The following is a 25575-nucleotide window of genomic DNA, read 5'->3' as shown; positions in this document are numbered from 1 at the left end:
ATATCAGCAATTAAGAAGTTTAAAAATAACTATTAATAGAGGCTCTCAATTATTTTGCATATCCCTAGAAATTTGTGAATGCTACTTTGAAAATTACTAGTTTACTAAACATTTTTTTTTTTTCAGACAGAGTCTCACTCTGTCACCCAGGCTGGAGTGCAGTGGAGTGAGCTCCGCTCACTGCAACCTCCGCCTCCCAGGTTCAAGAGATTCTCCTGCCTCAGCCTCCCAAGTAGCTGGGATTACAGGCACACGCCACCATGCCTGGCTAATTTTTGTATTTTTAGTACAGATGGGGTTTCACTATGTTGAACAGGGTGGTCTCGAACTCCTGATTTCAGGTGATCCACCCACCTAAGCCTCTCAAAGGGATGGGATTACAGGCATGATCCACTGTGCCCGGCCTTAAGCAATTTTATATACATCTAAATCTTTTTTTTTTTTTTTTTTTTTTTTTTTGAGACGGAGTCTTGCTCTGCCACCCAGGCTGGAGTGCAGTGGCCGGATCTCAGCTCACTGCAAGCTCCGCCTCCCGGTTTATGCCATTCTCCTGCCTCAGCCTCCCGAATAGCTGGGACTACAGGCGCCCGCCTCGTCGCCCGGCTAGTTTTTTGTATTTTTAAGTAGAGACAGGGTTTCACCGTATTAGCCAGGATGGTCTCGATCTCCTGACCTCGTGATCCGCCCGTCTTGGCCTCCGAAAGTGCTGGGATTACAGGCTTGAGCCACCGCGCCCAGCCTAAATCTTTATTAAATAGCTATAATCCACATTCCTCTATTATTCCCAACACATACTTTTACTTTAATTTACTTTAACTCAACTTTGTAAAGGGGAAGACGACTACATTGTTTCAATGTACATTATTGATTCTCACATATGAAGTCTACTGTTTCAACTCCTTTGAATGAAAAAAAAATACCATATATGATTCAGTTCCCATTATTTTTTCTATAATATTATAACTCCTTATTCACAAATAACAAATGGGAAACTATCTTGAAAATCTGGTAAAACAAATAGCACTAGCCTGTTGAAGAAGTACTCTCAGATGAAGACCTTTTCCGGGTAGGGCTACAATTTGTGCTCTCTGATGGCCGCTGGGAGGGTTTATCAGAGGTTGGCTGGGAGCCTGGAGAAAAAGAAAAAGATAGAAATAATAGGAAAATTCAAGTCTAAAAATAATGCGAAACCATCTTTTGTTAGAACTTGTTACAGTTTAGTTGTTGCCACTGTCATTCCCTGTAATAATATGACTTGTAACCCGACATTAGGAGGAAAATAAGCAGAGGACAAACCACACTATATGTTGTTGTCAGAAGTTCACAGGTACTATATACATAATTTCTCCTGTTACATTAACAGAGGAAAAATGAATTTTAATGGAAGAATAAACAATATATGATTTAGCTTTCATGTGTTACTAGCATAAAACATTATTTAAAATATTGATAAAAATTACTAACAATATTTTAACCAAATCTGTTTTGGATTATTAAAATTCATCATATAAACTGACAAAATTTACAATGTAATTTATCAAAAAGTTGATGTGAGGGCCCAGCGCGGTGGCTCACGCCTGTAATCGCAGTACTTTGGGAGGCTGAGGTGGGCGGATCACAAGGTCAAGAGTTTGACACCAGCCTGGCCAACATGGTGAAACCTTGCCTCTACTAAGAATACAAAAACCAGCCAGGCATGGTGGCACATGCCTGTAATCTCAGCTACTCAGGGAGGCTGAGACAGGAGAATCGCTTCGACCTGGGAGGCAGAGGTTGCAGTGAGCTGAGATCGCCTCATTAGTCTGGGCAACAGAGCAAGACTCTGTCTAAAAAAAAAAAGTTGATGTGAGAAAAGCAGGTCCAACCTGAGCACTTCATTTAAGAGAATGAGAGATCCTCTTAAATATAAAGGATCAAGCCAGGCACGGTGGCTCATGCCTGTAATTCCAGCACTTTGGAAGGCCAAGGTGGGTGGATCACCTGAGATCAGGAGTTCAAGAACAGCCTGGCCAACATGGTGAAACCCTATCTCTACAAAAATACAAAAATTAGCCAGGCATGATGGCCGGTGCCTGTAATCCCAGCTACTTGGGAGGTTGAGGTGGGAAAATTGCTTGAACCCGGGAGGTGGAGGTTGCAGTGAGCCGAGATTGCCCCATTGCACTCTAGCTTGGGCGACAGAGCAAGACTCCATTTCAAAAAAAAAAAAAAAAAAGAAAAAAGAAAGAAGTAAAAGGCTCAAACCTTAAACCCACACATCCTATCCAATTCACAGAAATTATTTTCAGATTCTATGTTTTTCCTCCTTTTGCAAATTCTAGAAAACTGATAATTTATCCAAGAAATAGTCTCTTTTAAAGCTATACACTTAAGGATCCTTGGCTATATACATAAAAGCTTATGAAGACAAAGAAACTCAATTTCCTTTCAAAAACTTTCATACTTTTAGCAAAACCCCAAATCTATACAGCATAATACATCGCCTGCTCAAAAGAAAAGTATGTTCTTGATGTAAGATTATTTTCCTGAATAAAATATACTTGATTCTTATATTGGATTCCTTATCATCTAAAATGCCAGCTATTAAGAGTTGATAATGAATGTCTATCTCATGTTTGTCAAAAAACTAGTAATCTGAAATGCTTATTTATGGGAAAAAATTATAAATAAAAAAAACTTACATGTAACTGGAGCCACAAGAGGTACAAGAAATCAAAAAGCTGAAGATTTTCAAGATCTGCCTCTAAACGAAAGTTAACTCCTAAAAGATTTGATTAATTCTCTGAAGGACAACTTAGGGTCAGAAGAACTGAACAGAGCTAAGTTGCTGTTTCCTTTTCTCTAAGAGAAATAGACCATGAGCCTTGTTTTAATTAAGTAGCATCTTAAATCACATTGCTGTAAATAGTCTTTTAGCAGGATATGGGAAACACTGCTCAGGTGAGATGTAAGACTATATGCTGTCATTCAAGAGTAACAGGTTACATTTTTTTTAGAAAATTGATGTGATAGTACATCCTACTTCTGAAACACAATGATGACTGATGTAGACCTATTCAAGAAGCAAGATTGTTTATTGCTGAATCTTAACAACAGATACGAGACAGATTTTTAAATCCAACAGTATAATAAATCACCCTCGAGTGTGGTTGAGAGATTTCCACTAAATAACTAAATATCACAATGAAACATCTAAGAAATAAAAAGCCCAGGCATCAGTGAAGACATAACTTTAAGTATTAATACTGAAAACTTCATATACAGATACATATTTCCTACCCAACACATGGTCAAAACAGAAGATAATAGTGGTCAAGAAGCCTGAGATAACAGTCAACTCTATCACCATTCCTGATCATGGATTAAGTACTAAGAAAAGAGGGGTTTGAAGGCACTTTTTTTCTTTTTGGGAGATGGACTCCCTCTGTCTACCAGGCTGGAGAGCAGTGGTACAATCGTGGCTCACTGAAACCTCTGCCTCCCGGGTTCAAGTGTTTCTCCTGCCTCAGCCTCCTGAGTAGCTGAGATTACGGGCATGGGCCACCATGCCCGGGTAATTTTTGTATTTTTAGTAGAGACGGGGTTCCATCATGTTGGCCAGGCTGCTGTCGAACTCCTTATCTCAAGTGATCCGCCCGCCTCAGCCTCCCAAAGTGCTGGGATTACAGGCATGAGCCCCTGTGCCCAGCCTTAAGAGTACTTTTTATATAAAGTCTTTTCTCTCTGTCATAAACTAACATTTATTAAGTGAGTATAGTTTATATGCTTGGTACTATGCTAGATATTGTGAAGGTAGGGGGAAGAAGTCTACAAACGGTGTAATGGTCTCTGCCCTCAAGGAGCTTATTAATCATCGTGTATATTATCAGAATTATATTTTAGGTGACACTTGTGCCATCCATTCTTGAGTTCTATCTTCAGTTCTTAGGCTATTTAGTAATGTTTCCTAAGTTTCTTGGTCATCTTCAAGAAAGTCTTGATGAAGGCTTCAACTGTACCTTTGATTATCAGGATATCCTGAGAATCACCCTGCCTGGCCTCACCAACCTCAGGGTAAAAAGAGGGTACAGGCACATTCTTCAAAGCTCCTTCTTATGGTGGCATCTGGAGTTTCAGAGGAGGCAGTGGGAGATGGGATGGGGGTCAGATCCATGGAGATCATTATTGACAGCATTGTACAGCAATTCCTGAGAAACTGAAACAATTGAGAGAGAGAGATGGCTTATTTAGCTCACTTAGCTTCTGAGCCATTTTTCATTTCCTGAAAGCAATGGAAGCCAGCAGCCTATTCTTAGGACTTAACGGAAGATTTGAGTAAAATTTAATTCAGGAAGGTTCTCATTTTTCATTTTTAAAAGTTTGAATTCCCTGTTCATACAGAGCAGAGCTATTCTTAACAATATTCCATATTTAAAAAGAATAAAGCTGTATCCTTGAGATACAGATCTCTAACGCTTGGTAATCATCAGCTCTAGCATCTCATTTCATTTAAAAGCAGTGTTCACAGAGGCAGTAATAAGATGAGGATAACTGAAAAAACATTACTTAATGATATAAAGCAACCAAGTTTAAGACTGGAAAGTGATGCTATCACTTATGTACAAGAAATAGCAACCAGTTAAAGATGTTCAAAGTATGTTAAAATTGGCCTAACGGTAGGAATCATATGAAATCTGCAAACATTATCTGTAACACTGCCAGGAATATACTGTTTTATAAACGCCAATTTGCAGTTGGGCTTCCAGGAAGCAGATAATGCCCAGAGAACTACTATGTCCACTCAACAGAGACCAATATACATTTATGTGTCCAAACCTAAAACATAATGCAGAGCAGAGTTGAGTGTGATATGGTGTTCAGTACATGGACTATGGAGTAAAGAGCATCCTGGCTTTGACTCCTGGCTCTGCTACAAATTAAACTAGAGAGAATCTACAAAAGTAAATGTGCCTGGACTCTGGTTTAATAAAGCTAAGTTACAGCATTGTTGTCAGTCCCAAAATGAGACAATGTAATCCAAAAATAATTTTATAAAATTCAAAATGTTTTATAAATATTAGTAGCTATTATCTATTAATTGACTCCTAGGTTTATCATGGAATGTTTAGATAGGCAGGTGCAGGAGCTCATGTCTGTAATCCCAGCACTTTGCTAGGCCGAGGTAGCCAGGTTGCTTGAGTTCAGGAGTTCAAGACTAGCCTGGGCAATATGGCAAAACTAGTGTCTACAAAAAAAAAATAAAAATTAGCTGGGCATGGTGGCGTATACCTGTAGTCCCAGTTACTTGAAAGGCTGAGGTGGGAAGATTGCTTGAGCCCAGGAGGTAGAGGCTTCAGCGAGCTGTGATCGCACCACTGTACTCCATCCTGGGTGACAGTGAGACCCTTGCCTTAATAATAATAATAATAATAATAATAATAATAGAAAGAAGAGCACTGAGTTATATCCAGTAGGGAGCTAGAACTAACCTATAACATCAAGCATTTACCTTAAACATAGAGTGAATCCAATTAAGAAGTACTACTCATATAGGTACCTCCAGGGCTGGTAGGTACTTGCAGGGTAGAAAAAAGTTACTCTGAGTGAATCTTCTAATTCACTGACTCTTCGCCATAACTTTTGCAGAGTATGCCCAAGAGATGAGTCAGAACCAGAAGATGTCTGGCTTTCTGCTCAGTTTTTTCCCAAGGGAGAAAGTAGTTTTCTGCTTCCCCTACTTAGCTCTTTCCCTTGCTGTCTCCATCATGTGACAAATGTTTGCTCATGTCTCAAGAGTGGCCATTTTAGATCTGCCTGGAAGGATGTGTGGAGGCTCCCTAATCCACAAAGGACAAAGTTTATATGAATTCTAGTTCAAGAAAATCTGACACTTCCTCAAAGCATACACATAGAGAACACAATTGTAGATATCAAAGAGTTCTCATCATGTTTCATTTCAAAATACTATAAAGCAGAATAAGTACTTCAGAAGTGAATAAAGACTACAAATAGGAGTTCCTCAGTTCACAATATTACTGAGTAGACCACCACTGTGTGTCTCATCACTCGGATGATGACAACTTCAGAAATATGTTTAGAAATTCTACACACAAAGGCAGGAAGTAGAAATTATAGGTAAGCTGCAAAACAAAAACAAAAACAAAAAGGACCTAAATAAAATTGGATTTCAGAATAAATATAAGTAGATTATTAAGGGAAATACTTTTTCTTCAGCTGGAAATAAAGGCCCTCATGTAAACAAGGCAGACTACTAAGGAGGAAGACAGAAAAAGAGAATACCATACATTGGAATAATGCAGAGAAAATTAAGAATTAAAACCAAACTTGCAAATGTGAAGGAACATTGGAAGTGGTTTTAATTATAGACTCTCTGGATTTTATTTGGCCAGTATTTGATGAACTTTTGAAGATAAAGACAGGATTTACAGAAACATTTTTGTCAATTTAAACAATAGGGGAAAGGTAGTATTTTTACAGCAAAATCGTACGATGAAATCAGGGATACAAACTGTTGCAAGTTGAAAAAGCAAAAAAAGAATGTAACTGGATCATAAAGAAATAAGATTATGAAAATCTTTATAATAAACACAAAATGAGCAGAAACCAAGAATCTGTTTTCAAATTGATTTGCCACAAAAAAACCTTGATTGACATTTCCATTGGAGGAACTAAAACAAATCAAAGATATATAAGGAATGCTACTTTTACAGATGCCTGGGTGTGAAGACAGAGTAAAACAGGCAAAGATAGCAGAATAGATAAAATTCTCACTGATAATAGTGTCTGCAGTGGTGGAAGCATCCCAAAGAAATCATGAGAATAAAGATTCAACTAACTACTCATTGAAGCCCTGAACATCCTAGCCTAGAAAAACAAGGAATTTCCCTGGTGTCAAACACAAATTAGCAAAAAAAGTACAGTGAATTAAATCAATAGTTGGTTGGACAAAACATATGTTTCTTTAGCCTAAGTTCACTATTAAAGCTTTTATAACTTAATATAGTATGAATTCTAGTCACTCTGTTTGGAGACCAACACTAAAGACACAAGTAACTAAGAAATCATTTGTATGAGTGGAATGTTTGATGATTGCAATGTTAGAAGTATCTTTGGGTGAATTATGGAAAAATAGATTAAGTATGCTAGTTTGGAAGAATGCTACGCAGTAGTCAGTTCTAAGATATTATCAATTTTAAAATAATTTTAAAAGTTTCTAACATTGAAATTGTTCCTTCCCACCAAAATTAAAACGTTATAAAAGTTTAGTTTTAAAAAAGATTCCTCTTCTGTCATTATTTGTAAGTCAAAGCTACTTGGGAATGTGTGTTAAACAATGACTGAACCAAAATTGGTTGTAATAAAAATGGCTACCATAGTAAAGGAATATGAACATAAAATACCAAACTATTTGAAAACTTCTGATCAAGTTTTTTTTTGTTGTTCCCAGATTCAAGTTCTGAATCCTTTGGTATGGTTCACAGTTGACAGCCGCCTTGGAACCTTCTTGTGAACGAGCTGAATGCTAAGGTAAAAGCTGGGTCCACAATAAAAACAGCTGTTTTCAATTGTGGGAAATATAGAAAGTAATACATTTTATCTGATGCACCAACTAAATGCACTACAAGAGAGTACGACTCAGAGACTGTTCTGGCGACTTTTAAGCTAAAAAGTCTGTGTTTTGGCCGGGTGTTGCAGTTCACGCCTGTAATCCCAGCACTTTGGGAGACTGAGGCAGGCGAATCACAAGGTCAGGAGATTGAGATCATCCTGGCTAACACAGTGAAACCCTGTCTCTACTAAAAATACAAAAAAGCCAGGCGTGGTGGCGGGCACCTGTAGTCCCAGCTACATGGGAAGCTGAGGCAAGAGAATGGCATCAACCCGGGAGGCGGGGCTTTCAGTAAGCCAAGATAGCACCACTGCACTCCAGCCTGGGCGACAGCATGAGACTCCGTCTCAAAAAAAAAAAAAAAAAAAAAAATCTGTGTTTTTCTTTAGGTTATTTTTCATAATGCCCAAATGACATCATTCACTAAAATGGAATTACTCTGGAAATTCCCATAACTGCACTAACCACACCATAATCAATTTTCTGCTTTCATCTCTGTATGTTCACACTTCATTTATAGGCATATCTTTTTTTCTATTGTGTTTTAAATCTTTTTAAAATTGATACATAATAGTTGTACATATTTATGGGATACATGTGATACTTTGTTACACGCATAGAATGTGTAAGAATCAAGTCAGAGTATTTTGGGTATTCATCACCCTGCGTATCTATGATTTCTATGTGTCAGGAACATTTCAAGTCCTCTCTTCTAGCTATTTTTGAAATACACAATATAGTGCTGTCACCTATAGTCACCCCACCCTGCTACTGAACATCTGAACTCATTCCTTCTAACTGTTGCGTATGTGTGTCTTATAAACAGCACTAGAGAAATTGTTTGAAATCAGTATATTCTGATCAAAGCCTATATTCTTCAGTTAAAGAGAACAAAGCTCAGTATTCTTTGCTTCAATCTCTATGCTTGTACAGTGAATATACTTTTTCCAAAAAAAAAAAAAAAGGTTTAATCCTTATTCTTGGAGGATAAAATATTCATCATCACTGAAAGCACCAAAGAATGTATGTAATTTATATGTAGTAAATCATTTATAATAACGTCCCATTGTCTGCTTATGCTATGACTTCTAAGCTATAAATCCTAAATGAAAATACTTCATTCTACTGCTCTGCCAATTTCAGAATCCAGGTTTGTAAGTTCTATCATGTGTAGCCAGCCATGAGTCACATAATGCTGAAAAACAGGATGAAATAACTGACATTCCAGGTCAGAAACTCTTGCTCATGAGACCTATTTCATGTCTACCTAACATACATATATAAATTAAATAGAATCACTATTAGGATTGGGAGAAACCAGGAAACCTGGCCTTACTTAAGTGTATAATTTTACAGTAATTTCACTTGCATCAAGCTTATTTTATAGCTGTTAGTCTGTACAGTACAGAATAGTACATAAGTTAGAAAAATAAGCTAACTACCACAGACACATAATTTATAAAAGTGATTAGAACTGTTACTCATCTTAAGGCTTCATAAGATTTAATTTCACAGTGAATATATTTGTTTAAGAATGCTCAAAGTGGTAAGTCAGTTTGATTCCCCATTTTTGAAACAAAGAGAGAAAAGTTAAATGCCTTGGTCCAAGCTACACATGCCAGTGTCCCTAATTCGGTTTCATTTATTTTTCCTGAAATTTATATCAACATGATTTATCAAATATGCCTGTTTTACCCCCAATCAACACTTACGATGAATCCACTCAATACAAATAGTAAATAACCTTTATTTCTTATTTCATCAATTATCAGTTTGAGATACGTTTTACTTAACAATTTGTATTCTGCTTTATTAAAAAAACTCATCATTCTGGAATAAATTTAGATTTACAAAAGTTACAAAAATAGTACAGAGAATACTCACATGTCCTTTACCCAACATCCCCAATGTTAACATCTTACATAACTATAGTACATTTGTCACAACCAAGAAATTAACATTGGAATCATACTATTAACAAAATTCCAGACTTTTTTCGATTTCACCAATTTTTTTCCACTCATGTCCTTTTTTCACTGTCAATCTGGGATATCACATTGTATTTAGTTGTCATGTCTCCTTAGTCTTCTCTCTGTAAAAGCTTCTGAGACTTTCCTTGTGTTTTCAGGTGCTTGATACTTTTTAGTACTGGTCAGGTATTTGTAGAATGCCCTTTATTATTATTATTATTTTTTTTTTTTTTTTCTGGTTAGACTTAACACATTCTATCAGAGAGTACATGATATCACCATGCCTTATTATTGGTGAAGTTAATCTTGAACTTGGTTAAGGTGCTGTCTGCCATGCCTCTTCACTGTAAAGTTACTGCTTTTCCCTCTTCATACTTTGGTGTTCTTTAAAAGTGAGCAGTCCAGCACACATTCAAGAAGAGGGAAATTAAGTTCTACCTCCTGAAAGTGGCGATCTACATTTATTATTTGGAATTTTTCTGTAAGGAAGATTTGCTTCTTTACTGCCAAGTATTTATTTAGTCAATCATTTATTTATATCAACATGGATTCACAGATATTGACTTTTTTAGGTTATAATCCAATACTCTCGTATCTATTTTGTTGCTCAAACTGTCCCAGCTTGGACCATTGGGAGACATTTCAGGATAATAATTTCCTGAAGGTGATCAACAATATTGTAATACCTATTATACAGTAGGTAGTTTTTGGAGCATTTTAACATGATACCAAATGTAAAATGAATCTATTTTCAATTTATATATGGAAAAAAATCAACTGAAGACTGAGAAGATCAATTAAAAATCATATGTAGTTATGCATTGCTTAAACCTTTATACTTCAAAAAGCAACCTGACATCACAGATTGAGAGAATGTAATTACATCTTTAATGGAATGCTACAGAATAACAGAATGTCATTGTAAGGAAAAAGCAAATAATAAACCAGTTAGAAGTGCTACACAAGAAAACATTGAGGAAAAAACAGCAAAACATAAAGGTGTAAGAATTTTAATTGTCTGTATTTCCTAACTTCCATTCCTCAGCCTCCAGAAATCTAACATTTGCCACTATACAAATGGCTCTCAGACACAAGACAAACTAACTGCCAAAGCCAATCATCTACTTTCAGTACTTACCTAAACCAGTCTCCCATAACACTTGATACTCTTTTTTTTAATTATTATTATTTTGTTTTTTTGAAACAGAGTTTCGCTCTTGTTGCCCAGGCTGGAGTGCAATGGTGTGATCTCGGCTCACTGCAACCTCCAACTCCCAGGTTCAAGCAATTCTCCTGCCTCAGTCTCCTGAATAGCTGGGATTATAGGCGCGTGCCACCACGCCCGGCTAATATTTGTATTTTTAGTAGAGATGGGGTTTCTTCATGTTGGTAAGGCTGGCCTTGAACTCTCAACCTCAGGTGATCTGTTTGCCTCAGCCTCCCAAAGTTCTGGGATTACAGGCATGAGCCACCGTGCCCAGTCACTTGACACTCTTAACTATAAACTCACTTAAGAAACCCACTGAATTCACCATAAATATTGTCATTCCTGCTCATAGCCTTAATAATCATGTATCTAAAATTATCTTCAGGTTTGACCTCTCTTTTGAGAAATAAATATTTCATTCCTTCTCATAGCCTTAATAATCACGTATCTATAATTATCTTCAGGTTTGACCTCTCCTTTCAGCTACAAATTCATCTGTCCTACAAAACAGGTTTGAAATTCAAATGTATTACCTATTTCCAACCTTATCCTTTTGCATACCTCATTTCACTTAATCATATCATCTCTACCTTGGCTCAGAGCCTCATAATAAGAGCCTCACAATATTTTGTGGGAGCTGTTTCCAAACTGATCTACCTGATCTCCTTTCACTAATCCGTCTATCACATTGCTGTCAATGTAATCTCAACAAATTATTACCCATGTTAAAACCCTTAACTTCTCATACCTTATAAAGTAAACTCTACACTCTTGGGAGTCTCATATAAACAAGGGCTTTATGATCTGCCTATCTTTCCAGTCCCACCTCTTGGGTACCATATCAAACCATTAATACTTAATTAAGCACAGTAACACATCCCCATGCCCTTGAAAAGCTGTTATCTATTGTAGGAAAACAGCTGTCACACCTTATTCTTCGCTGCTAAATTCAAAACTCCTTCCTCCTTCCCAAGCCCTCTTGAGTCCCTCACTTCTCTGCTCCCCAAAATGCCTTGTAAATATTTCAATATTAAGAACGGTCAGGCTGCCAGGCGCGGTGGCTCAAGCCTGTAATCCCAGCGCTTTGGGAGGCCGAGGCGGGCAGATCACGAGGTCAGGAGATCGAGACCATCCTGGCTAATATGGTGAAACCCCGTCTCTACTAAAAAATACAAAAAACTAGCCGGGCGTCGAGGCGGGCGCCTGTAGTCCCAGCTACTCGGGAGGCTGAGGCAGGAGAATGGCGTAAAACCTGGGAGGCGGAGCTTGCAGTAGCTGAGATCTGGCCACTGCACTCCAGCCTGGGCGGCAGAGCAAGACTCCGTCTCAGAAAAAAACAAACAAAAAAACAAAAAACAAAAACAAAAAAGAACGGTCAGGCTGTGCGCAATGGCTCACACCTGTAATTCCAGCACTTTGGGAAGCCGAGGCGGGTGGATCACCTTAGGTCAGGAGTTCGAGACCAGCCTGGCCAACATGGTGAAACCATGTCTCTACTAAAAATACAAAAATTAGCCGGGCGTGGTGGCATATGCCTGTAATCCCAGGTACTCAGGAAGCCGAGGCAGGAGAATTGCTTGAGCCTGGGAGGTGGAGGTTGCAGTGAGCCGAGATTGTGCCACTGCACTCCAGCCCGGCCGACAGAGTGAGACTGTCTTAAAAAACAAAAACAGAAACAAAAAAAAAAACCCGTCAATAACTATTTGTATACATGTCTAAACTATAAATTGACTTTAAGGCAGAAATTATCTTTATTTTATTTTTATTATTATTATTTTTTTGAGACAGAGACTCACTCTGTTGCCCAGGCTGGCCAGAGTGCAATGGTATGATCTCAGCTCATTACAATCTCCACCTCCCAGGTTCAAGTGATTCTTGTGCCTCAGTCTCCCGAGTAGCTGGGACTACAGGCATGTGCCACCCTGCCTGGCTAATTTTTGTATTTTTAGTAGAGGCAGGGTTTTACCATGCTGGCCAGGCTGATCTCGAACTCCTGACCTCAAGGGGCCCACCCACCTCAGCCTCCCAAAGTGCTAGAATTACAGTATGTTCCTTCTCCTGGCACACAGTAACTGCTCGCTAAAAGAACAGCTACCATCATAAGGGAATAGTTAAGAACAAAAATCAAATACATAAAATGCTCCTAAACAAAACCAGTTCTGACTTTCAAAGGGATCAAAACAAAAGATATCTGAGCCTGAATTAATTATTTTTTTGAGACAGAGTCCTGCTCTGTCGCCCAGGCTGGAGTGCAGTGGTGCGATCTCGGCTCACTGCAAGCTCTGCCTCCCGTGTTCACGCCATTCTCCTGCCTCAGCCTCCCGAGTAGCTGGGACTACAGGCGACCGCCACCACACCTGGCTAATTTTTTTGTATTTCTAGTAGAGACAGGGTTTCACCATGTTAGCCAGGATGGCCTCAATCTCCTGACCCCGTGATCCGCCCGCCTCAGCCTCCCAAAGCGCTGGGATTACAGGCGTGAGCCACCGCGCCTGGCCAATATTTTTATTTAGTATTTTGCTTAACTAAAAATTTTTCCTCAACTGATTTTTGTTAAGACAGCTAAACCTATTTTCGCATCTACCTGAAAAAGTATATTAAGTTTATATGAGAAAATCAAGTCACATCTCCAGGTACTTATCAAGAGTAATTGCAAAGAAAATGGAGAGATTCTAAGACAGAGAGCAATTAACAAAAGAATTTAGACTTATGATAAAATAAAGAATATAGCTGGTCTTTGTCCCTGGTTCCTGGCACAGAGCTTCAAAAACTCTTGTAATTATCCAAGTGATAGGAATGTCTTTGTTATGCCAGTGAGATGACTTACTGTGAAGCCTGAGGTAACTTCAAGACGGGGGCTGGTGACCAAAAGACCAAACCACATAATTAAAGATCTGAAACTTTGGGTCACCCCAACCTCAAGGGAGTGGAGAACCGAAGACTGAGTTAAAAAACATGGCCAATGATCTAACCAATCAGGCCTACCTAACGGAGCCCCAATAAAAACTCTGGACACTGGGGTTCAGTGGAGCTCCCAAGTTGGTGAGCGCAGTGATGTGCTGGGAGGGTAATGTGCCCAGATTCCAGAAGGGGAAGGGCATGGAGGTCTGCAGACTCTTCTCCCACCAAACACTGCTCTATGTATCTCTTCAACTAGTTGTTCTTGATCTGTATCCTTTGTAACAAAACTGTAATCACATTATAGTGCTTTCAGGAGTTCTGTGAGTCCTTTTTAACAAGTTACCAAAATTGAGAGGGTTGCAGGAAGTTACAAGTTTTTAGCAGGCCAGGCAGAAGTATGGATGTCTTGGGAATACCACAATTTGTGACTGGCATCTGAGTCTCATGATGAACTTTGCTCTTAACTTGAGGTCTTCACTAGCTTCAGGTAATTTGTAATCAAAATGGAACTAAATTGTACAACATCCAACTGGTGATAGAGAACTAGTGTCAGAGCAGTGACTTCAGAGAGGTCTTAGTGGTTTCTGCATGTTATTTTATAAAGAAGAAGAAAAGCCAGGTGCAGTGGCTCACGCCTGTAATCCCAGTACTTTGGGAGGCTGAGACAGGTGGTTCTCTTGAGGTCAGGAGTTTGAGACTAGCCTGGCCAATATAGTGAAACCCCAACTCTACAAAAAAATTCAAAAACTAGCCAAGTGTGGTGGTGCACTTCTGCAATCCCAGCTACTTGGAGGCTGAGGCCAGAATAGCTTGAACCCAGAAGGCGGGTTTTGCAGTGAGCCTAGATTATGTCACTGAACAGAGAGAGACTCCATCTCAAAATAAATGATTAAATAAAGAAGGAAATTTAAAAAAAGACAAGTTCTTACTTAACACAGATACTTTTGCATATATTAGACTTCCCTGCTATCTTTCTCATTCCCCAAGAACCCTTAAACTAGGTTCACATCCATCATTTTCACCCCAACTCCTGTAACTGTCCTCTTGGGTAATTTCGATGTTCATGTACATGATACATTCAACATCCTAACTTGTCATCTCGTACCACCTTCACCTCAATTTACTCATCCTTTATAATCTCCTTCTCATGACTCTGAAATTAGGGATCTCAAATCCAAATGTTCCCTCTTTAAATAGCTGAAGAGGGCCAGATACAACACACAACAGAAAACAGTGAGGACTGTGGTGAACAAAAGAACACAAGTAGCAATGAAAAGGGGCCTGCCAATACTGAGCCCCCAGCCATCACTATTATCCAGAAAATGTGGACTAATTGTTGCCAGATGTTCTGATTTTTCTGAGAAGCAGAATTCCACATTTTTATGTAAAATTTCTAGATGTTTTAATATGAGCAATTTTTTTTTTTTTTTTTTTTTTTTTTGAGACGGAGTCTAGCTCTGTTGCCCGGGCTGGAGTGCAGTGGCCGGATCTCAGCTCACTGCAAGCTCCGCCTCCCGGGTTTACGCCATTCTCCTGCCTCAGCCTCCCAAGTAGCTGGGACTACAGGCGCCAGCCACCTCGCCCGGCTAGCTTTTTTTGTATATTTTAGTAGAGACAGGGTTTCACCGTGTTAGCCAGGATGGTCTCGAACTCCTGACCTCGTGATCCACCCGTCTCGGCCACCCAAAGTGCTGGGATTACAGGCTTGAGCCACCGCGCCCGGCCATGAGCAATTTTTTAAAAAGTGTAGAGGGCATCACAAAGAATCACATGTGGGCCAAAAGCTGACAGTTTTTTAATCACTACCTTAAATACTGCAGTTCCTCAGAGCTACCCAAGGCTGTGTTTTTCACTCCCTATTCTCTCCCAAGGAAAATATCATTACTCTCATGATTATACATATAAAAATTCATAAAGGTATACAGTATGTTTTGTTATTGTATGTGTTTCTTCATAGTTAAATAGCTCTTGTATCATTGATAAATACAAGAATGATACCAGAATATGGAAGTTGAATTGGTTAATACATCACTTTTAAAGCACATAAATATATTGCAGGACAAAACTAGCAGCTGAATGAAGAGTACACTAACACAAACTAAATGAAGAAAGCCATAAGCAATGTAGTTCTGTTCAAAATGTATATTCATCCACATTCTTCCTCTTGGTTCCTACTGGCAACAGACTTTTCTGCAAGTGTTTTTATTGTGTGGCTTCTCTCAATGTTTGTACAAAAGAAACAAACAGGTGCAATACACTAGAACCAGCTATCTCTGGCATTGCTACATTTATCTACCAATGACATCCTTCTGTGCCTACAGTTCAGCAGCTTCAACCCTTCTTTATATCCCCTTCTATCAAGCTACCTTCATCTTTTCCTGGAACATTAATGCCTATATTTATTGTAGTATTTCTATTTTGTTTTTGAGACAGAGTATCACTCTGCCAGCCCAGGGTGGAGTGAAGTGGCACCATCACAGCTTACTGTAGCCTTGAACTCCCGGGCTCAAGCGATCATCTTGCCACAGCCTCCTGAGTAGTTAGGACTACAGGTGCATGCCATCATGCCCAGCTAATTAAAAAAAAAAAAAAAAATTTCTGTAGAGATGAGAGGCTCCCTATGTTGCCCAGGCTGGTGTTGAACTCCTGGGATCAAGTGATACTTCAACCTCAGCCTCTCAAAGTATTGAGATTTCAGGCATTAGCCACCATTCGCAGCCTCTTTATTTATTTAAAGACATTTAGTCTTAACCATATATATATATAAAATTTTTTTTTTTTTTTTGAGATGGAATCTCACACTGTCATCCACGCTGGAGTGCAATGGCATAATTTTGGCTCACTGCAACCTCTCCCTTCCGTGTTCAAGTGATTCTCCTGCCTCAACTTCCCGAGTAGCTGAGACTACAGGCGCATACCAGCACTGCTGGCTAATTTCTTAATTTTAGTAGAGATAGGTTTCGCTATGTTGGCCAGGCTGGTCTTGAACTTCTGACCTCAAGTGATCTGCCTGCCTTGGTCTCCCAAAGGGTTGCGATTACAGGCATGAGCCACCGTGCCTGCTTTAGTATGTCTTTTTAGCTGCTATTTTAGAAAATTATTATTTTTCTTGGTGCTCTGGTTATAAAGTTGCGCAGGTTTTTGAGAGTCTGTTCCTAACTTTTATTTCATCCAGAAGCCGTTTTTAGTGAATGACATTGCCAAACAAAATTTTTCTTTTTTCTTTTTCTTTTTGAGTTGGAGTCTCGCTCTGTCGCCCAGGCTGGAGTACAGTGGCGCCATCTCGGCTCACTGCAACCTCCACCTCCCGGGTTCACGCCATTCTCCTGCCTCAGCCTCCTGAGTAGCTGGGACTACAGGTGCCCGCCACCACGCCCAGCTAACTTTTTTGTATCTTTAGTAGAGATGGGGTTTCGCCATGTTTGCCAGGATGGTCTCTATCTCCTGACCTTGTGATCCACCTGCCTCGGTCTCCCAAAGTGCTGGGATTACAGGTGTGAGACACCGCACCTGGCTGCCAAACACAATTTTTCAAATACTCACAGGAAATGCTCTTACCTCCAGGCCAAGTTTCTCTACTAAGCCAGAGAATTAGATATCCAATGACTTTCTCAAATTCTCCACTTCAATGTTCAGACACCTCAAACTATATGTATTAAAAAGGGGCTGAGAGTGGTGGCTCAGGCCTGTAATCCCAGCACTTAGGGAGGCCAAGATAGGAGGGTCCCTTTGAGCCCAGGAGTTCCAGATCAGCCTGGGCGACATGGCGAAACCCCATCTCTACAAAAAATACAAAGAAATTAGCCTGGCATTGGTGGCTTGCACCTGTAGTCCCAGCTACTCAGGAGGCTGAGGCTGGAAAATGGCTTGAGCCCAGGAAGCAGAGGTTGCAGTGAGCTGAGATCGTGCTGGCCGACAGTGACAGCCTGTCTCAAAAAGAAAAGAAAAGAAAAAAAAACTTGTTTTCTCCTCTGAATCTGCTCCTCCTATAGTTTTCTCTTAGTGCATGTTACCTCCAGTCTCCCATATGTTCAGACATAAGCCTGCCACTAACCTAATCTAAGCACTATCATGTTATCTAGACTACTGCAATTGCCTATTAACCAGTTTCCTTCAAATTACTTTTATCCTTTCCATCCAGAGTTCATGCAGGAGGCAAAATGATCATTTAAAAATGCAAACCTAAAATCAATACTCCTTCGTCTTTTGCTCTTAATATAAAATCCGAAATTCTTAACACATTGTTTGGCCTCTTCTTTTGCCACATTTCTCACTACTCTGTATTTCCTCTCTCACCACGATGAAGCTTTGTTCAGTTTATCCAATACTGAAACTCCTTCCCAACTGAGAATCTTAAAATAAGTTCTTCACTGTGGCTTTTTTTTTTTTTTTTTGAGACAGAGTCTCACTCTGTTGCAGTGGCGTGATCTGGGCTCACTACAACCTCTGCCTCCCGGGTTCAAGCAATTCTCCTGCCTCAGCCTCCCAAATAGTTGGGACTATAGGCAAGTGCCACCACACCTGGCTGATTTTTTTATTTTTAGTAAAGATGGGGTTTCACCAGTTGGCCAGCTGGCCTCAAACTCCAGACCTCAAGTGATCTGGCCACCTCAGCCTCCCAAAGTTCTGAGATTACAGGCATAAGCCAGTGCACCTGGACTTCACTGCAGCTTCTCATCCTTTAAGTCTCAACTTTTTATCCTCAGTCATAACTAGTAACTATCTAATTAGATCCCCCTTTGCCAGCCCTTTAATCTGTATCATAACACTCTATGGTATTAACTTTATAGCATTTTTCTCAAATATGCCATTATGTATTCGCTTATCACTCTACGGTTTGTCTTCCTTCACTAAGCTGAAAATTATGAGGTCAGATATCAGGTGTTTACTATTTTATATGCCAGTGACTAGAATAGCCCTGTATGTTTTAGGAATTCAATAAATGAATAAGTAAATGAATGAATAATGAATGAGTGAGTCTGTTTACCCAGTTAAATGTTGCACATCTGCCAGGTCTCAGTTTACGATCACTTTTTCAGGAAAGACTTCTCTGGGTTAGGCTCCTCATTTCATGCTGTACTCTCTCCCTTTTACAGTCCTTACTACAATTTTAACAACATGTAATGTGATTTTTTGTTTATTATTTACCTCCTCTACTATAATCTCCATGACTCAATGAACCTGTGTGTCTCATTCTCTATTATATAATAAGGGCCCACAAAGTAGAATGCCTGGTAAATACCTGATATTTAATAACTATTACTGATTAAATAAACTATTTGTTGAATGGACCTAAGCATAAGACTTTTTCTCTCTTTACAGTTAAAAGCTGGCCAGGTGCAGTGGCTCAGGCCTGTAATTCCAGCACTTTGGGAGGCTGAGATGGGTGGATCATGAGGTCAGGAGTCCGAGACCATCCTGGCTAACATGGTGAAACCCTGTCTCTACTAGAAATACAAAAAATTAGCCAGGTGTGGTGGCATGCACTTGTAGTTCCAGCTACTTGGGAGGCTGAGGCAGGAGAATCGCTTGAACCCAGAAGGTGGAGGTTGCAGTGAGCCGAGGTTGCACCACTGCACTCCGGCCTGGGCAACAGAGCGAGACTCTGTCTCAAAATAAATAAAAAAATAAATAAACACTGTTAAAAGCTAAGGAACATTCAGATTCTCCACTTTTAATTTTTCAAAAGTTCATGAATAATGAAAATCAGGCACAAAAAATCTTTGTATTTGAGGAGTTTATCTTTTCCCTAATGCACAAGTTTTTTTATTTTTTATTTTTTTAAGACAGAGTCTCACTCTGTCACCCAGGCTGAAGTGCAGTGGTGCTATCTCGGCTCACTCCAAGCTCCACCTCCCGGGTTCGCGCCATTCTCCTGCCTCAGCCTCTCGAGTAGCTGGGACTATAGGCGCCCGCCACCACTCTTGGCTAATTTTTTTTGTACTTTAAGTAGGGATGGGTTTCATCATGTTAACCAGGATGGTCTTGATCTCCTGACCTCATGACCCACCCGCCTCGGCCTCCCAAAGCGCTGGGATTATAGGTGTGAGCCACCACACCCAGCCTAATGTACAAGTTTTAAATCTTTTAGGGAAATAATAATAGTAACTAACATTTGCATCCTTACTATGTGATTACTTTTCGTAATACCCCTACAAATCCTATTATATAGGAGGTTTAGAGAATATACTGAGGTTTAGAGAATTTGGAAAATCGGGTATTTTTCTAGATTACCACTAAAAAAGATACACAAACATATATACCCATAATTTTACTTACAACATCAGAAGGTTTATGGACTTCCTAGAGTTATTTTACAAACTCTTAGGCTTAAGATCTCTCACAAAGAACTTCTAATCTTTTATTTGAATGGCAAATGCTTACTCTTTGTTTTCTATCTTCTCGATTCTTTAAAGGTGCATAATTAAGAGAGAAAAAGATGTACAATTCTTTCTAGATGTACAAATGCATTACCTAGATTTTTCTTTTTTCTAATTGAAGCAGCTTTTATGAAGACATCAAAAGGTATCTGCAAAATGAAGTCTGTCTGGATGAATATTCAGTTAAATTTTACAATGCTGAAAATGTCCAATGTTTGAATTTTTATTATGAGACACATAGTACTAATAACATATTCTTCCTGTAACAAAGATGCATTTATAACTACTGGATTAATATACATTAAAAATCCTTCCAGCATTACCTTTTACCTCTTGGGATGGGGGGAGGGCAGGGGTGGTGGGAAATCCTGCATACTACTAACAGATCTATGAGCCATTTGTCTGTATAAAACTTGTGTAATAGCCTGTCTACATAAAAAAGATGAATCATTTTTCCTGGTTTCCAAAAGTTATATTTTTCTTTTTTTCCTTTTTGACAATACCTCTTCCTAAAACAAAAAAATAATTTAGACATTCCTTATCTTCTCAAATCTAAGGAAAATGAGTACTGAGATTTCAAAATATACTTATAAAAAACAAAAAGACATATAGATTAAAAGTTCATCTACATTTATCAGGCACCTGTGGAAAATAACGTATTTCTCTAACAAGTAACAGGTAACAAAATAACCCTCTTACCTGCCGAAGTCTGTACTGCCCTTTCGTTAGAAGGCAGTGACTCCTTTCTGTGAGACCGATTTAGTGAAGTGTCCTGTGCAGAAAAGAGTCCAGGGCTGTCAGTTAATTTCTTCCGGCCACTGGAGTTAGGGTTTGAAACTCTGCAGCTGCCTATTGCACTTGTGAAAAGGTTTGTATGTTCATCACTGCTGGCTGGCTCAGAGTTGGGAGTGAATCCTCCAAGGGATAAACTTGGAGAACTTTCTGAACAGTCAATCTGTAAAGGTGTCTGTAATCCCAAAGCCAATGGACTAGATTCTGAAGGCTCTCGGTGGACCCACTGTTCCTCTCTGTTTATTAAGCTTTTTGAAGGAGAGAGATGAGGGCAGGACATGTGACAACGGTGCTTTTCCTTATGCTTATATCGCTCTCCAACAGTATCCTTTCCAAATCTATAGCGCTTTAAAGACTCCAGGACAGATCGGGAAGCGCCAGTGTCCATAGAAACCTGGGGTTGTTCAGAAGAACGGTGTTCTCTGTGTTTGTGACGGTGCCTGTGTTTGTGCTCAACCATCCAACCATAAGCCATCTCAGGAGGAACACTGGGGTATGTACTCATTGAAAGGAGGGGAGTCCTGCTGGTTGTAAGAAAGGCCTCCTGTCGAAGTAGCTTATGCTTTTTCTTATGGTATTTGGCGGGATTGAGAAGTAAATGACCAGCGTGCATATAGGAAGGAGGTGGAAGCGGCGTGGTGAAAGAAGGTGATGGAGGAGGTGGATAAAGAGTGGGAGGATACCTTCCATAGTAACCTAGTCCTATGGGAGCAGCTGTAAGGGGTGAAGGAGAATAAGGCATACCATAAGATGGATAGAATCCAGTACTAGAAAGAGGAAAACTAAGGCTGTGCATAAAAGGCATTTCAGCCATTGCCTCCCTCATCTTAGGGGGTCTCCCTCTTTTCTTTTTTAAGTCAGGTTTTCGAATGTAGTGCAAAGGGTCTAAGGGGAAAGAAGGATGTGTATAGAAACTATTAAAGTTGATTCGAAAGATAGTTGGCAGAAGATCTCGAGGGATAAAATGATGACTTCGATGGGTGATCCGAATTTCACTTAGGCGACTTATTAGTTCCTCCAGCTCTGCAATAAAGTCTGGATCCTGTCTATTTCGAAGCTGGGGATATTTCTTTTTCCGTTTTCGTTTCTGCCTTTTCATCTTGTCATAGCTGAGGTAATCATGATTTCTGCGCTTACATTTGTGTTTATGTTTTTCTTTAAGACTGCTTAGCACTGTAGAGGTTTCAGGGGGAATCAGAGAAACATGCTCAAAAGAATGCCTCCTCTTTTTTTGCCCACAAAATTTCTCTGCCCTGTCTGATGTGCTGTTATTATCTGTTCCAATTCCACTATCACTGGGAATGGTCTCATCACTATGAGACTCACTAATTGGGGAAGGAGTAGCTTCTTTCAGAGATGTGAGTTCACTCAAGTGCGAAGGAGAATTTGGCAACAAAGTAGGAGGAGATAGCCGCCTCCTCCCCTTTGAGGCCTTCTTCATTGCAAGAGTCTGAATCATACTGCCCTGTCTGGAGTGTAAATGCAAATATGGCACTGAACTGGGTTCAACAAAACCTGCATCACTACTTACAGGGCTCTGACCTCCACTAGTGCCAGAAGACTGAGAGCAAATAGGTGATGGAAGAATCTCAGAACTACTAGCAGATGAAGGCAGTAATGGGGGAAGAATCTGTCCTAATGCTGACCCAGTTGCCTGCTGAGCTGTTTGCTCAAGAACAGCAAGGCTAGTAGGACTACCAGAAAGAATACCATTTAAGACAGTTTTTGGTTTGCGACCTCTTCTCTTTCCTATATAAATGGTTCCTTTCTTGCTGACATTTATCTGTTGGCCCAATTTAGAGCCAAATGTGGCAGCAAGACTTGATACCGTATTATGGAGTTTGGATTGCACTTTCCCTTTATTACTTGATTCTACAGAACTTGAAAGAATCTGATTCAACAGTTTCTTTCTCTTTAAAGTCTTCATTTTATTTATTTTGCGGATAATTGTTTTCATTAACTGTCCATTGTTTCTCTTGGTAATTTTTTTATCTGGTTCCATCTCAAGGTCACTCATACTACAGACACTTGGCCTATGACTGTCATCTAGGTCATCTGGATCCTGAAGTTGATCCTCGCTCTCAAAGAAATCACTGCTACTTCTATGGTTGTCACTTTCAGATTCTAGCTTGCTTGGACTTTCAGTGGCAACAAATGGAGCCACTGACAGTACAGGTGGCTTCATCTTGACTGGTGACCTCATTTGCCTCTTAGGCCTGCCTCTCTTTTTTGGAAAAGGAGACACAGACAGACTTTGTTTGAAGGAAGGGATTTCGATTTCTGGCTGTAAAATTGGGGGTTCTTGTTCTTCTTTAGACTGTAAAGAAAAAACTTTAGAAGCAGGGATTTTTAAAGTCCTTTTAGGTGGCCCTTCCAGTTGAGGCATCTCCTTAGATTTAGGCCTTCCTCTTTTGGGCTTATAAATATCAGACAAAAGGTCACTAGAGACACACATACTGGAGGATAGTTTGTGAGTAGCAAAAGACTTATGAGATAGTTTTTCACTATCAGCTAAGAGAGCAAGAGATGGAGCTGTGGATTTGCTCAACTTTGGCAATCGGCGTTTAAGGAAGTCATGATCTACAAATGAAGGGGGTCCAATGTTTTTCATAAACTTGGCTGGCTCAGAATTACTATTTGATAGTGAGCTACACGAAACGTTTTTAAAAAGCTCTGATCTTTCTAATTCTAGCCCTTTTGGAGACCGGCATGTGCTTCTTGCCACCACTTTAGTCCACCGAGGTTTTCTTCCTTTTCTTTTTTTTAATGGTTTGGACTGCAAACTAGTACTTAGGCTTTCAGCAACTTGGCAGTGTTTGTCTGATGCAGATACTGCACCCAGTTTTAAAAAAGGCTTATTACTAAATAAACTAGTGAAGTTAACAACTGAAGGAGTAATAGTATGAATGCTGGATTCAGAAGTCAAACTTGGCTTTTTTCCAAGGGAAGAGCTGATTCTTGGAATATCTATATGGGTAGTTTTTGAATCATTTACCTCTTTATCAATCCCTTTACATTCAATACTAATGCTATGACCCACCGACCTATGACCAACATTCAAGTGAGTACTTTCAGAAGTAAACTGGTTCTTTCCAACAGATTCAGAAATTTCTTCAATTAGTTCTGTAGTAGAACTTAACAGTAATGGATTAGGAGCCAACTGTGAGGAAGTTTCAGAGGGACTTCTGGTTAAAGGATTAACAGACACAGTAGGTGATGGGGAAGGGAGATTGCTTTCTCCTACTGCACTGAAAGGGGATTTAGCCGTAGATACATCAGAAGCACCTCCCATTTGAAAGTCTGGAGAAGTGCAATATACAGGAGGCTGCTTTTCATGCTTTGAGGTTTCGTAAGATCCCCTCTCATTGGATGAGAAACTGTCTTGCTGAATGCATGTTCCTTCATTAAACATTTCTTTCTCCAAATTAATGGTTTCTTTTCGTACTGAGAACTTTTCCAATATGCTTTCTTTAGTCTGCCGTATAACATTCTTTTCAAAAGTTTTGCTGGTGGCACTGTCTTTCAGGGATTCAGGAAGTTCCTGACTTTCCTGATTATTGATGTTTGTACTACAAGAAGCCTTAAGTGGTTCCTGAGTGGGGAGCAGTGCTTCGGCTTTAAGGTTTATGGCATCTTTACTGATCAGACCTGCCAAAGGACAACTCACTAGTTTCTTTCCAATGTCCTTATTAACCAATCCCATTGCTGAACTTGCCACAATCTTCTTTGCACAGTCCTTGGCCACTAGGCCAACAGTAGAACCCAATTTCTTTCCCAAATCTTTATTAACCAGTCCAACCACAGTGCCAAGTCCTAACTTCTTGCCAGACTCTTTATTCACTAAACCTGGAACAATACCAATTCCTAGCTTCTTTCCTGAATCTTTGCTTAGCAATCCTACTGTAGTGATAGTTCCTGGCTTTTTGCCTAAGTCTTTATTAATGAATACCGCTGTAGTGCCAGTTCCCAGTTTTTTCACAGAGTCCTTATTGACCAATCCTACTGCTGCATTAAACACTGGCTTTTTCCCAGGATCTTTAGTTACCAATCCAACTGCTGAGCTGATAGTTGGCTTTTTTATTAAGTCCTTATGTATTATTCCAGCTACAGAGCCAACACCTGCTTTCCTGATCAAATCCTTGCTAACCAATCCTGCTGTAGTGCTAGTTCCTAACTTCTTCGGTTTTGTCTTGGAAGACTTGGAAGGAGGACAGGTAGCAATCAGTTGTGCCAACTTTTCTGTTACACTAGTTCCTCCATTAAGTAATGCTCTGTCCTTTAAATCAGGATCCCGGCTACCAACAAGAGTAGATGGTGTTGCGTTAATATAATCTGCCATTTCTGAGTGTACTGGAGATAGCTTCTTAGACAAAGGATTGTTTTCTCCCTGTGAATGAAGATGGATGACTTCTCCAGACTGGCATTCAATGGCTGCAACATCATCTGCTTTCTTGTACAACTTTGAAGGGTCCTAAAATTTGAACAAGAAAAAAGTTAAAGAGGCAGTAAACCTTATATCACTTCAGCTTAGCTTAACAATCCAACAAACTAATGGATCACATATCAGATATACAATAGGCAACAGAGGCTTTTAAAAAAAACTAATATTATACCAATGTCACAGTATGTTAGCTCATCTGCTGCTATGTGAGAAGCTATAATGGTATATTATCTTTGTTGACTTTCAACACTATAAAACTACATATTAGTGGGTCT

At 39.5% G+C, this 25575-nt stretch overlaps 1 protein-coding gene across 1 annotated transcript in view; it reads right to left on the bottom strand.

Annotated features, from left to right (window-relative positions):
• The window catches only part of ASH1L (ASH1 like histone lysine methyltransferase), a 233924-nt gene that overhangs the window by 129667 nt on the left and 78682 nt on the right, over window positions 1-25575 (bottom strand). The window contains 2 exon segments of the mRNA XM_033196131.1: window positions 1029-1130; window positions 20767-25330. Coding sequence (XP_033052022.1) covers window positions 1029-1130; window positions 20767-25330 — 4666 coding nt within the window.

Source organism: Trachypithecus francoisi, unplaced genomic scaffold, assembly GCF_009764315.1.
Source record: "Trachypithecus francoisi isolate TF-2019V2 unplaced genomic scaffold, Tfra_2.0 Lachesis_group5, whole genome shotgun sequence".
NCBI lineage: Eukaryota > Metazoa > Chordata > Mammalia > Primates > Cercopithecidae > Trachypithecus > Trachypithecus francoisi.
This window is presented reverse-complemented; position numbering and strand designations above follow the sequence as displayed.